Genomic DNA, 15,203 nt, shown 5'->3' with positions numbered 1-15,203 from the left:
ATTGAACATGTGAATGTGCAGAGAATGAAGTCTATGCAGACTAAAGGAATTGTGATAGGGCTGCCAAAGTTTACAGTTGAAGATATGCAGAGAAAACAAAGCATGTATTTCCACGTAACAGAAATGTGAGCAAAAATGCACTAGATGTTGTGCATTCAGATGTATGGGGTCCTACGAACACCATGTCTATGGGAGGCTGTCTATGTGACATTTATTGATAACCACACAAGGAAAGTGTGGGTATACTTCATGAAGGAGAAGGGTGAGGTGTTCACTCATTTTTAAAATTTCAGAGTTATGGTTCAAAAGCAAACAAGGAAATATGTAAAGTGCCTAAGGTCAGATGGAGGGGGAGAGTACTTCTCCAATGAGTTCTCTGAATTTTTGAAGAAGAGTGGTATTCGGAGATAGTTTACATGCAGATACACTCCGCAGCAAAATGGAGTTGCTGAGCGAAAAAACAGGCACATTGCTGAGATTGCGTGAGCATTGATGGAAGAGAAGAATATGCCGCATAGCTATGGGCTGAGGCTGTTTCTACAGCAGTTTACATCACGAACAGAACTCCAACTGCAGCCATACATGATGTAGCTCCAGAGGAGAGGTTTACTGGCAGAAAACTTAATTTGTCTCATCTGAAAGTCTTTGGATGCATTGCATATGTGCATGTGCTAGATGAGCTGAGAACTAAGCTAGATCCAAAAGCTGAAAAATGTGTGTTTATTGGATATTCCCTTGAGCAAAAGGGATACAGGTGTTATAACCCTGCTACACGTGAGTTGAGGGTAAGCAAGGATGTTGTTTTTTTATGAGATGAGCAGCTAGTATGCTGCTGAAAAAGTTGTTGGGGCTGATGTGAGTGGAAATGTGGTTGCACAAAATGCAAGTCAGAGCAATCACAATATTTGAGTAGACCAGGAGAGTCCTCATCTAGTGGTTCAGTTTGATAGACCATGGAGTGGCAGGTTGCGTCATAATACCAGTCCTGCAAATGTGATTAGTACATCACATAAAGGCAAAGAGAACGTGGTTGAGCCCCTTAGTATGCTTAACATTTCTGCAGGGCATTCTCATGTTGATGGAGAGTCTAGTGTGGGGCGTAGAGACGAGCCTTGATGAGGATCTTGGGATACCAGCTATGAGAACACCTGGTGTAAAGAAGGCTATGGAAGCCATGAATGCAAAGCTGTGAAGATCTAGGAGAGTGAAGAATCCTGTGCAGAGGTTTACCTATCATGGTTATGTGGCACATCACTATGCATACATGGCAAAAGTTGTACAGATTGTAGAGCCCACATGTATTGATGAGGCTGTTGGAAATGTGTGTTGGGAGAAAGCTATGGATGAGGAGATGGATGCACTATATGGAAATGAGACTTGGGATTTAGTGCAATTGCCTGAAGGCAAGAAAGCCATTGGATGCAAGGGGGTGTACAAAGTAAAACATAACAATGATGGAAGCATAAGCAAGTACAAGGCTAGATTGGTAGCCAAAGGATATGCGCAGACATATGGCATTGATTATGAGAGGAAACTTTCAGCCCAATTGCCAAAATGGCAACAGTGAGAGTTGTGATAGCAGTGGCTGCGTCAAAGCAATGGTCTTTACATCAAATGGATGTAAAGAATGCATTCTTGCATGGGGATTTGCAGGAAGAGGTGTATATGTTGCAGCCACCTGGTTATGAGGATGTGAGTCACCCCAAGCATGTTTGCAGGTTGAAGAAAGCCTTGTATGGCTTAAAACAACCACCAAGAGCATGGTCTGACAAGATTTTTGAATATCTTGTCACTATTGGCTTTCATGTAGCCAAGGCAGATTTCTTGTTGTATGTGAGACACAGTGATAGAGGGGTTGTGCTTGTTGTCATCTATGTAGATGACCTGATCATTACGGGGGACCATGATGCAGAGATCTTTGATGTAAAGATCTTGCTTAGACAGAAGTTTGAGATGAAGGATCTGGGGGAGCTCAGATATTTCTTGGGCATTGAGGTGATTAGGTCACCACATGGTATTGGATTACTGCAGAGAACAGTATGGCTTGGACATGTTGTCCAAGTATGGTATAATAGGCTGTAAGCCTCTCTCAGTGCCATTGGATCAGACTGGCAAGTTGAGTACAGATTTAGGAGAGATTTTGGAGGATCCCACTATGTATAGGCGCATATTAGGAATCTTGATCTACATGCGATCTCACCAGGCCAGATTTGAGCTATGCTATTGGGTTGGTGAGTCAATTTATGCAAGTTCCTCGAAAGCCGCATTTGGATGCATTGAGACGCATACTGAGGTATGTGAGGTCTACATTGCATTGTGGACTATTTTATGAAACTAGGACAGAGATATGTGTACATGGGTACACAGATGCTGATTGGGCTAGTAGTATATCAGATAGATCTACAAGTGGCTTCATGTTTTCTTTAGGGAGTGCTGCTGTGACTTGGAGCAACAAGAAGCAGTCTACGGTTGCTCTATCCATTACAGAGGCCGAGTAGTACAGAGGTGCTGCTATGGCAGCATGTGAGGTAGGTTGGTTGAGAAAGCTACTTTGCATATTTGGGTTTATCAGTGGATAGACAAGTTATCATTTTTTGTGACAACATTAGCAGTATACAGTTGGCCAGGAACCCAGTTTTTCATGCTCGAATGAAGCATATAGAGGTCCACTACCATTTTGTCAGAGAGAAGGTTTTGGCAGGAGATGTTGACCATGTTTATGTCAACACACAGGATCAGGTCGCGCTGACATCTTCACCAAAGAATTGGGTACAGAGAAGCTTTGCAGATTCAGGGCTTCGCTTGGTGTACATGAGATGAGTTGAGCTTGAGGGGGAGTGTTGAGATATCGAGCTCATCTTGTGAGGCGGTGAACACTGATGACCCGCCTGGGGGATAGGCCCCACTTGGCATGGTTAATGAGATCATGGGTGATATGCGGCCAGTGGGATGACAGGCTGTGTGATAGCCATTCTAGAGACTGGCATAGTTATAACGCCAGCTCATTTAGTTGGGTTCACACTATAGAGAACCCTAGTATGTATTTGGTTGAGTACCTTTTCATATGGTGTGCACTCTTATCTTTGTATATGGTGTGTTGAGTGTTGAGTACCTTTTCATATGGTGTGTACTCTTATCTTTGTATATGGTGTGTACTCTTATCTTTATATATGGTGTGTTGAGTGAAGAAGAAGATTTTCAGCCTCTCACCTTGTGTGTTCTCTTTTAGGGTTTTGTGAGTGTGTGTGTGCTTGCAAGAGCTCAAGCTCTCTTCTCCCCTGCATCTTTTCATTCTCCCCTGCATCTTTTCATTCTCCCCCTTGATCTATACAAAGGGTGCCAACTTTACATATAGACACATTTTCAGCCATAGAAACAAAGTGTTTAAAGCATGTGAAAACCTTTTACTTTTCCTTCAATAGAGCACAAACAAGACAACCAAAAATATGCAAATGAGCCATAGAGGGTTTCTAGCCATATTCTAAGATTTATAAGACTGGGGTAATTTTCTATAAGGCTTTGGTAACACATGACTACCTCCAACCAAAAAATGTGTGGCAAATCTTTTCCTTTAACCATGCAACGGGTCATCTCCATGAGAGATCTATTCTTCCTTTAACCATGCAATGGGTCATCTCCATGAGAGATCTATTCTTCCTTTTAGCCACACCATTTTGTTGAGGTATATAAGGCACTATGCATTAATGTTTTATGCCTCTTTCAGACATATATGCATGGAACTCCTTTGACATATACTCCCTCCCCTCGATTTATCTAGGGTGCTAGCTTTACATGTAGACACATTTTTAACCATAGAAACAAAGTGTCTAAAGATTGTAAATACCTATGACTTTACCTTGAATAGATACATCCAAGTGTGCCTAGAGTAAACATGAACAAAAATCACAAAGTAGAGATATCCCCCTATGGTGTCCTCATAGGACCACATACATCACTATGTATAAGTTTTAATTATGGAGAGGATAGCCCATTACTGGCCCATCTTTAGGGAATGATACCCATTGCATCTTGCCCAAAATGCACCCCTCACATACACGAAGTTTGATAGGGGCCTCAAGATTTGGCAACTCTGACACCATCTCTTTCCTTTTAAGGTGCAACAAGTTGTTAAAATTTAAGTGACCAAGTGGGCATGCCATAGATCCACATCACTCATAGCACATGTGGCAGTAAATAAGCATATGTCAATCTTGTAGAAAGCATAGAGGTCCAGGCTATGGATGTTAGAACAACTTCATGATGTGGATGTGTGTGTGTAGGAGATTAGGCTTGAGGGAGGAAACTTAATGTGGTTATGTGCATGTAGGAGATTAGGCTTGAGTAACTAAATAAGCATTATGTGTCAATCTTGTAGAAAACATAGAGGTCATGACTATGGAGGTTCGAACAACTTCATGATGTGAATGTGTATGCGTAGGAGATTAGGCTTGAGGGAGAAGAGATATGGGGCTCAAGCCACAGAGTGATCCACAATGGTTAAAGGGAGAGTGAGAGTAAGACAGAGAGAGAGAGATGCAATAGAGATCAAGTATGAAAGAGAGAGAGTAAGACAGAGAGAGAGAGATGCAATAGAGATCAAGTATGAAAGAGAGAGAGAGATGCAATAGAGATCAAGTATGAAAGAGAGAGATTGCACAACTCGAATGGTACTCATTAGAGAGAGATGCAATAGAGATCAAGTATGAAAGAGAGAGAGAGATGCAATAGAGATCAAGTATGAAAGAGAGAGAGAGAGATTGCACAACTCGAATGGTACTCATTAGATGTTTTAATGAAGGACCTAAGTACATGCTTTTACAGGCAATGGAAATATCATTTGACCTAGCCCTTGATAAGTACCTAAGTACATGCTTTTTTATAGGCACCGGGACTTATCTTTTGACCTTACCCTTAATAAGGGGCATTCACACCTAAGAGCTTGTTCACACCTAACAAGCCTAAACAACCCTTTCACAACACAAACTCTGATAATTCCAACACCCCCCCTCGGAGCGAAGGTGGTCAAACCCAAATGTAAAAGAAGCCACCAACCTCCAAGTCTATCACATCACTTTAAAGAGATGACCTAGCCATGTGCACCTCTCGTGCCATAACTATTCCCTCAATCAACTTATGTCCAAAGCTGAGATTATTGCTTAGTCACCCTTCTCCACTCCTAATTGGAATAAGAATACATCTTTATAGCATCAAGGTATTACAACAACTCCAAAAAGACTTCCAAAAATACTCAGATTTTGGGGGACAACCTAGGCAAAGAACTCTAGACCCAAACATAAATAAAAACTAAAAACTGAGGAAGATTCCCCCTCAACGCCAATGAAGATCCTTTTTTTGCATTGTTTCCAAGATTCGACCACTTGATTATCAAGTGTACTTACAACGAGCAGATGTTTCGTGATGATGATGCTTATAGTATAGATAGTTGAAAACCTTTATGGCATGATGGTGGCCAAGGTAGAGGATGTGAGTGAATGGATGAGACCCATCCATAAAGCCTTATCTAAAAAAAATAAGGATATGATCAATCTATTCCTTTCTGAACATGTATTACATAATCAAGAGAGGTCAAGCTAAAGCGTGATGTCCTTGTTGTGGTCTTTGAAGAACGAGAGGTTGAAGTGCGAGGAAAAAAATGATTCTCTTATGTAAGCACAAAAGAAGACCACCACTAGAGAGCTACCCGAGGAGTATTGTTATAGAGAAGATAGCCTGAGCGAAAGATGAGGCAAAGATAGCCTGTGTGATGTGAAGTGCAGGGTGGTTGTGGGTGAGTGGCAACAGCAGTGAAAGGTGATGGCGGCTCTATAGTGATATCACTCTAGAAAATTACAGAGCTCACATGGGAAAAAAATGTAAGATGATAGCCATGGCTGATACCATGTTTAAAACATAGAGGTCCAGGCTATGGAGATTGGAACAGCTTCATGATGTGGATGTGGATGTGTGCATGTAGGAGATTAGCTTGAGGGAGAAGAAATATGGGGCTCAAGCCATGGAGTGATCCACAAGGATTAGAGAGAGAGAGAGAGAGAGAGAGAGAGAGAGAGAGAGAGAGAGAGAGAGAGATACAATAGAGCTCAAATTCTGGAGAGAGATTGCACAACTTAAATGGTACTCATTATATAAGAGAGAAATATATACAATAGAGCTCAAGTATGAGAGAGCGGTTACACAACTTAAATGACCCAAGTACATGGTTTTATAGGCACTACACCTTATCTTTTGACCTAACCCTTAATAAGGGGTGTTCACACTGGACAAGACCTAAATAGCCCTTTCACACCACTGAGACTTTGATAATTACAACAAATCTCTCATACCTTTCTAGCATGCAAAGCTCATGGATTAGAGTATACCATACTGATGGCTCCATCACTCTCTAGTCATGAATTATACACGTCATCATCAACAAATCTAACCACTAGGCCTACCCTAGAGCAATGTCAGAGACTAACAACAAGTTCTTTTTAATCCTTGGCATAAACATTACTTCTGAGGGAGTGATTGTCCCACCATTCGCAGCAGTGATCACAACCTTACCATTTGCAGTAGTGAGCACAACCTTACCAACTCCTTTCATTGGGATATGAGGAGTTGTTTGCACATGTGACTGTGCCTCCATGAGGAACAAACTTAAGGAAAAAAAACCACACTGAGGAGTAACATTGTAAAGTAGTGTTCTTGCTATCACCATATCAAAATATCAAACATAGTAGCTATCACTAACATGCATACATCATGGACAGAAGGATCAAACATAGTAGCTATCACTAACATGCATACATCATGGATAGAAGGATCAGCAATGCACAAGGAATGCCCAATAATCTTGTGCATAGTTTGCTAACTTCTTCTTTTCAACCTACTTGGTGTTGATGCATTAGTCCACATCCATGTTTGACTCTTTCTTCTTCTCCTTCTCTAGCCTTTTTCTGTATTTAGTAATATAATAGCTTGGCTTCTGATAGTAGTTGCATTATTCTATAATAGCTTGGCTTTTGATAGTAGTTGCATAATTCTTTCTTCTTAAACTTATTACCCCCCTTCTTAACATCCTTGCCAAAAGACTAGGCAGAAGACTGGATTGAATTTTTCCTTTGGCTTGTATGAGAGAAGGCTTTGCCTTTACCTTTTTGACTAGCAACAAATTTGTGATCTCCACATGCATACTAGTTTGGTTTTGTCAAGATTGTTTTTCTTGTAAGAGCACTACAATCCTCATCAAACGTAAGGACAATGGGGTTACCCTTCATCATGAACCAAAGTGTGGATGCAAAACCCTTGTATGAATCCGTTAAAGCTATGAGAATAGTAGACACCAATGAGCAATCTAGATAGGCCTCATTAATACATATAAGCTGCGCTCTTAAAACTTTGATGCATGCATCAAGTCTCCCTCATTCACATGCTTAGACTCTAAATTCTTTTGCATAAGTAGATCATTCATGCCTTGTTATGCACCTAGTAAAGTGTAATAAATACAATCGAGGCCTGCTTGGTAATTTTACATGAGAAAACATGAGGAATAATGCTCCTTTTCACAAAAAGTGCCACCAATGCATGTGCATGTGCATCCTTTCCATCCCACCTAACTTGTTCCACTATGGGAGGTGCGAAGGTGGTTACATGGTGAACGAGTATCACCATCCAAGAAATGTTGGAAGTTCTAGCTCCTCCTCCAAGGTCTCTTTTTGTTGTATTAACTCCCACTTGTCATCTTCCCAAACAAAAGAGGACATTTCCCAAGGTATTTGAAAGCCTAACTTCATACAAGAAATCAACAAGATATCAGAAGTGAATCCTTTAGGAGCTTCAAAATAGTCCCCTTTAGTCCAGATCTTCACCATAGGATAGGATTTTCAATTAGGGCCATAAAAATATCCACTGGTTGTTTCTCCTTTTGGTACCACCTTTTAGTTTTGGGCCTAAATTTGGGATATTTAGCCCTCACATCTTTCCAAGTGTACACCTACCCACAAACCAAGTGTACACCTACCCACAAACCAACCAACAGTAGGGCACCCTAGCATGTGTTAATATCCCATCACCAGATTCTTGAATCACCTAATCCCTGCGTGCAATGCCTGAACTACCTCAACATACAAATTATTATTCAGCATATTGATATAATATACAGACCAACAATATAAAATATCAACAAATTCCTAGAGACCCAAATCTTCCACAAACAGTAATATCTTATAATACAGAATGCTACTCCACCCATTTACATATCCTCCCCCAAACCCCCCTGATTGTTGCAAGACAGTGCCAAAAGGCATGCTTCCCTTCTTCAATTGCTAATTTGTATCTAGGACAGATTCTAACAGCAGTGAAATTTCTTTAAAGCAGTTTAAATCCAAGGGGAAAAACCAACAAACATACTCTCCAAAGAAATGTATGAGCTTTCACTAGAACCAGGGATTCCTAGATTAGGTTCCACCTCTTCTTCTAGATACTCAAGCACCACGTGGCTTTCCAGATTTTGTTACAGTATTTAACATTGATCTCACTCTTGTTCATTTCCTCATATATTGCCTTGGTGGTTATTTTATCCACTTCTGGCCCCATTGAACCAGGTCCAATCATGGTGGTTATTTTATCCACTTCTGACCCCATTGAACCAGGTCCAATCATGTATCCAGGAAGCTCCATTGAAAGATGTGGAGGTCCAACCTTTCTCAACCTCATTTAGTACAGAGCTCAACACATGTACCTCACTCTATTGTGATCCGAATTCCCTTTCAACCTGATGTAGCTCTTTTCAACCTACCTGTGAATAGTCCTAGAGGTCCCCTAATCTTCTTAGACTTTTGTAGTTTAATCTTCTAGAAACTCTTGTATTAAGTTGGGCCAAGGGAGGGTTAAACCTATGAGTCCACTAGATGTTCAAGGCTGATGTAAGAGTTCACAGAGGCTCTAGTAGACCCATTCCAATTAATCAAGCCCATCATCTCTTTCCAATTTAAACATATAAATTTACAAAAGGGAGGGTTCACAATTTTCAGAGGGGTAAATGATAGCAACTTCTCCTTCCAATCCAACCTACTCCACTTGCCTTTAAGTTGCACCTTTGATTCTTCCACCACCTCGTTGAGCATCCTGGTCCAGATTCCCTCCTATTGGAGATATTTGGGAAGACTAACTACCACCCTAGGCTTGGCATGAGTAGGCAAATGCAATATCCCTAGTCCTCCCAAATTTTTTGGTAGGTTGACTTTATCCCAGGCCATGTTGAAGCCTTTTTACCATCATTACAATTTCTCCACATAAAGTCTCTGATTGGGGCTATAATCCTTTTCTAATGGAATTTTCTAAATTCTATCATAGGATAGAGGAACATGATATAAGCATTAAGGACTGTATTCACAATAGAATCCTATCATGAAATGACACTCTGATCCCTTCCCATTTTTAAGTTTTCCACATAATCTTTCAATACCCCAATTGGTCAGGTCCTTGTTATTCACTCCCACCCCAAAAGGCACCCCCAAATGTATGATAATATGTCCCTTTTTAATGACTTCACATCCCCATCTTTCCATATCAAAGCTATCCTCCTCAGTCAAGCTTATGATCGTGGATTTATGTATATTGCACTTGGATCTAGAGGCCTTAGCAAACAATTGCCCTTTATGTAAAGCATTCCTCACATTCTCATTGTCAGCTTTCAAAAATAGCAAGGAGTCATCAGTAAAACATTGGATAACTAACTGCTCTCCATTTTTAAGTTTTAGCCTTAATACTATCACTCTTCCTCCAGCATCTTGTAGGGCCACTAACAAAGGATGAGAAGCCACAACAAATAGTAGAGGAGCTAGAGGAGCTAGAGGATAGCCCTGTCTCACAGACATTCTGATCTCAAATCCCCCAACTAGTCTCCCATTTAATAATAGCTTAGAGTGTGCTCTAGTTGTAAGAGCATAGATACATGTGGCAATCCTGTTTACCAAATCCCAGTTTCTCCATTATTCTTGTGCAAACAAAAGATTGGTCTTACATAAATAGATCTTTCAGAAAAGATATTATCATAAATAGATCTTTCCTTAATGAACCCATCCTGTTTATTAGAGATCACCTCTTGTAGGGATGGGATGATTCTCAATGCTATCACCTTGGCTTCTAGTATCTATGAGTAAAGTAATAGGCCTCCAATTGAAGTTAGTGCAAGCAAGTTGTTTAGGAATTAATTTTACCATCCCTTCCCTCAAATCATTGTCCATCTTCCCTGTGAAAAAGTCCTTTTTGCATGTGGACCATACCCAAACCTTCAGAGAATCCTAGAAAGCTATAAAGAATTCTACTGAGAGTCCATCCCATCATGGGGATTTCTCCTTACCCAGTTTTGAAGAGCCTCCTAGCATTCCTCAATCTCAACATCCCTTTCTAGCCACCAGGCTCTATCAGCTTGTATGCTTTTACTGACCAAATCTAGTAGTTTGGTTTCTGCTTGAAACATTTTCTCTGAGGCATCTTCCTTAAGACTCAAGGTGGCACCCATAAACTATACCCAATCTAGTGAATATCCCCTATTTCTTGAAATGTTTCTGCTTGAAACATTTCCTCAGAGAAAATGTTTCTGCTTGAAACATTTTCTCTGAGGCATCTTCCTTAAGACTCAAGGTGGCACCCATAAACTATACCCACTTCAAAGCAATCTAGTGAATATCCCCTATTTCTTGGCCTCTCGCATCTTTGATTTGTCCTTGCAATTCCTTGTTCCCTCTCTCTTTGGCTCGTCCAAATAGATATCTAGCTTGTTTCCTCCTGTTGTTAAAGGATATCCACCTATCCCCCTTTCCTCTTTCTTTAGCTAGTTTGTCATCTTCCTTCTTTAAGTGTACCTAGCACTCCATATAATGATCAATCTTCTTCCTGGACAAGCCTCTCAGCTGTCTCTTCTTTTGTAATGTATCCAGTATGTCCCCCCAGTATTTCCTTTCCTATCTTTTCTGCTGCGCCCTCAATTTGCCCACCCTTCTAATAATGCCTTGCATCTCATTAGCAAATCTCCTCCAAGATCCCTCTCTCCCCCCCTTGCTCTTCAGCCTACTAATAACCTCTTCTATAAGGAGAATGAATAAATCATCCTTGAGTAGCATGTTATTCACCCTCAATTTTCTCACTGGAAAGTTTGAGTTCATCCTCCCCCTAGTCAGCTACCTGCCACCCCCACATCAAAGGCATGTGATCAGAAAGCACAGAAGAAGTTTCCACTTTGACTAATAAGGTGTGTGGCACCCAAGAGGCTTGATGGCTAAAAAAGACCCTATCAAGTCTAGAAGATGATCTAAGATATTGAAGGCTAAAGTAGGTATGCCCCAAATCAGAGCCCCAAGGTCCCAGTTTCGAGCCATCAATCAACCCCAACTTTCCTCTAAGATTCTCCCATTTCTTCTTCTCTTGCCTCATCTCATGACTGCACTTCCTCCACATCTATTCACTTGCTTCTCAACCAATTAAAACCCCCCATCATAATACAAGGACATTGGATATCTAATTTACAAATCCACTCCCACATCTCTCCTGTAACTTTATGATTGTGAGTCCCATATATATTGATTATCCATACCTTCTCCTCATCTACAAATGATATCCTACCATTAGGGTGATTAGCAATAATGTTGGGCTTTAAATTTTTTAAACAATAGTTAGTACCTCGTTAAATCCTAATTTAAACCCCCCATACAATACTACCCAATCTCTAAAGCTTTCCTTCCTTCCCCTTTTCATATTAAAAAGATTATGTCTTGGATAGCCATTATAGGCAAGTCCCAATCTTTTACTACCTCCCAAAAAAGCAGCATTTTTTTTTTCTTATCCCTCCTTTGGGTGATGATAGTGAAACAACAATGAATGTAGGGGTATGTCAACATCAATCGATAGAGCATGTAGGGTTCAATCCTAAATCTAGGGTTCAATCGATAGAGCGTGTAGGATTAAATCCTAAATCTAGGGTTCTGTTGACCTTAATTTAAATTTATCAAAAACTGGTTATTTAAATTTATCAAAAACTGGTTAGTGATTTGTTGGGGGCGTAGGAACGCTCTCAACGCGAGCAGCACTGGCTAGTCGTGCTGTCTTCCTCCCACGGTGCAAGGAGACGCCCTGCAGCCAAGAGTTACGATGAGAGTCCAGAATTAACGATGGAACTTTTACTGATACATCCAGAATTCCTGTGACGGGCGGATCCTCACTTCAAAAATCAACACTGTCGTACATCCTGGAAGAGGTGTGGAAAGCAGCTTCATACTCGAAACATGCGCTGAAATTGTGTGCAAGGAATTTTTAAACAAACAGAAAATCACAATCAAGGCATCAAGCCTGCTTGAGTAGAAATTTCATGCTCCACTAGTCTACCTCCCTCCAGACATTTACTGAATCCATTCTTAATACTTCATAGTAAATAAAGAGGGTTTTTAGCCCAAAATAACCAAACTTAATTCGATGGCAGGTCCATGTATGCGGCTTGGGTGGAATGGATCTTCGGGCATAAACCCATTGGTTTATGTAGCCAAAGCGGCATGTGCCATGACATGTGGTTCTCATCTAGAAAACACTTTCATGTGTTTTTCCGGGCACAAGGTCCTAAAACTATCTCAAGATGTGAGGGTGTTCAAATGCGATGTTTCTTGATGTGGTGTATTTGCATTCATATTGAAGCCTCAATTTTCATGTAATTTATAAAGTGGGTGTTTCTTTAGGTTCCATTCAAGGCATGTGGAGGACTGCATCTCAATAATGCGGCACTGGAGCTGACGGGTATTGATGTCTCTACTTCTTCCTTACACGGTCTTATACAACAGTGTATTCACAAGAAGGACCTGCTTGAAGGCAGGAAAGTGCATGCTCTGGTCGTTGGGAATGGTTATGAATCTAATGCCTACCTTGGGAGTTACTTGATCCGCATGTTTATCTTGTGTGGTAGTTTGTCAGAAGCAAACCATGTATTCAGCAAACTATATAAACCTAACGTGTACGCATGGAGTGAAATTATTCTAGCAAATACTAACAATGGTCAAAGTGAACGAGCTATTAGATTGTACCACCAAATGCAACCAGCATTCGTGAAACCTGACAAATGTGTTTTTGTAGCTGTCCTCAAAGCCTGTGTGAGAGCAGGTGCTCTCATAGAGGGCAAGCGGGTCCATGGCGATATCGTAAGAAGTGGGTTGGAACGAAATGTGTTTCTCAGAAGTACGCTTGTTGACATGTATGCCAAATGCACAAGTCTCAAGGATGCATGCAATGTGTTTGACGAAATGCCGAGTGAAGATGTGGTGGTTTGGAATGCAATGATTGCAGGGTATGCCCTACATGGGCACTGCTGTGAGGCCCTTCAGTTGCTGCAGCATATGCAGCAGGAGGGGCCTCAACCCAACAATCGGACATGGACTGCAATTCTTGCAGGTTATGCCCAACAAGGGCATGGCAAGGACGCATCCCAACTCTTTCAGCAAATGTCGTATGAGGGCTTGGAGCCTAATATTGTCACATGGAATGCATTGATTTCGGGCTTTGCCCTTCATGGACAAGGTCGTGAGGCTTTGAAAGTCTTTTATCAAATGATGCAGGAGGGCAGTAAGCCGGATAGGGTCACCTACCTAAGTATACTGAAAGCGTGTGCTAACATAGTGGATTTACATCATGGGAAGCTGATCCATGACCAGATGATCATTGATGAGATGGAGTCTGGTGTGGCTGTAGGGACAACCCTCATTGATTTGTATGCCAAGTGTGGGAGCCTTGAGGATGCACAGGATTTGTTCAAGAAACTCTCGAAGCCAGATGTTGTAGCATGGAATTCAATAATTTCAGGATATGTGCTGCATGGCTATGGTCTGGATGCACTTCAGATCTTTCAGCAAATGCAAAAAGAGGGCACAATGCCTGACAATACCACACTTCTTAGCATCCTTAAAGTTTGCTCCCTCACGGCAGCCTTAAATACTGGCAAGCTGATCCATGCCAACATGATAGAAAGTGGTATGGATGCAGATGAGTTTGTAGTGAGCAGTCTCATTGACATGTATGCAGGATGTGGGAGCCTTGAGGATGCATGCCGGGTCTTTGACAGGATGCCAAAAATCAACATAGTAAGCTGGAATGCACTGATTGCAGGATATGCAGTTCAAAGTGATTATCCACCTATCCACCAACTGTTAGAAGACATGCAGGCTAAAGGATTAGTCCCAGACACTGTTACATTTGTCTCTCTGTTGTCTGCTTGCAGCTATATGGGATTAATAGCTGAAGGTTGCGATCTATTCAACTCCATGAGAGAAATTTATGGTATTGCTCCGACAAATGAGCACAATGGCTGCATGGTTGATATTCTTGGTTGTGCTGGGTATCTGATCGAGGCAGAAGATTTACTTCACGTAGTGCCACTTCAGCCCACGATTGTGCCGTGGACCTCTTTGCTCAACAGCTGCAGAGTTTATAATGATGTGGAGCTAGCTGAGCACTGCTTTGAGCATGTCCTTGATATTGATAAAAGCTGTGCTTCTGCTTATGCACTCATGTCGATCGTTTATGCCACTGCCGGTATGATAGATGATTTTGGCAAGATGAAGGAGATGAGACAGCATTCCAATTCATGGAAGAAGCCAGGAAGAGCTTATATTGAGCTTGATAGTGAGGTGCATGGCTTTGTTGTTGGAGACAATATCCATCCCCAAAGTGATGCCATATATGGAAAGCTTGAGTTTCTAAGCATGCAGTTGAACAAAGGAGGACATGTGTGGCACTTTTAGAGTCTGCTCAAGGGGATCAGGAGGCAGATTTGGTAAGATTTATGCTATTCTGAGGTATACTGCAAAATAGGATATGTTATTGTATGTACTGATATCCCCAGAATGGGTTATGCATAGGACACCTGGTCTATGGATTGTGAGGCCCAAATGGGCACCCAGCCAGTTTGAGGAAGGTGCACCAGACTGATGATAAGATGCATCATTTGCTTGTAGAAGCACAACTACCCTCAATAAGTTGAGGATTATGCAGCTCTCTACATGTTATAGAAAGCTCTTGTTGGCACCACTCATTGGAAGGTGGTACAGCTCTTTGTAGTTATGGGGATTCTCACTTGGTGGCTACTCTACATGCAAGGTTTTTAGCTAGATATGAATATGGAGGTTAGGCAACCCTAGCACTAATATGAGGTGTAGTATTTTTATGGT

The 15,203-nt window shown here is 41.3% G+C and overlaps 1 protein-coding gene across 12 annotated transcripts in view; it reads left to right on the top strand.

The window, feature by feature from the left end:
- Positions 1 to 11,869: 11,869 nt before the first annotated feature.
- Positions 11,870 to 15,203, top strand: part of LOC147627142 (pentatricopeptide repeat-containing protein At1g08070, chloroplastic-like) — a 53,264-nt gene continuing 49,930 nt past the window's right edge. For 2 of the 12 annotated variants that reach the window (XM_086815760.1, XM_086815755.1), the window contains exons 1-3: positions 11,870 to 12,253; positions 12,476 to 12,627; positions 12,726 to 15,158. In XM_086815760.1, coding sequence (XP_086671886.1) covers positions 12,484 to 12,627; positions 12,726 to 14,777 — 2,196 coding nt within the window. In that variant the 5' untranslated portion in view covers positions 11,870 to 12,253; positions 12,476 to 12,483 and the 3' untranslated portion in view covers positions 14,778 to 15,158. The remainder of the gene's footprint in view (positions 12,254 to 12,475; positions 12,628 to 12,725; positions 15,159 to 15,203) is intronic. The other 10 variants (XM_086815767.1, XM_086815764.1, XM_086815766.1 and 7 more) reach the window with 10 other exon arrangements.

This window comes from Cibotium barometz, chromosome 21 (assembly GCF_041138505.1).
Source record: "Cibotium barometz isolate CiBa-2024 chromosome 21, ASM4113850v1, whole genome shotgun sequence".
Taxonomy (NCBI): Eukaryota; Viridiplantae; Streptophyta; class Polypodiopsida; order Cyatheales; family Cibotiaceae; genus Cibotium; species Cibotium barometz.
Note: the sequence above shows the minus strand (reverse complement) of the source record. Positions and strands in the feature narration are given on the sequence as shown.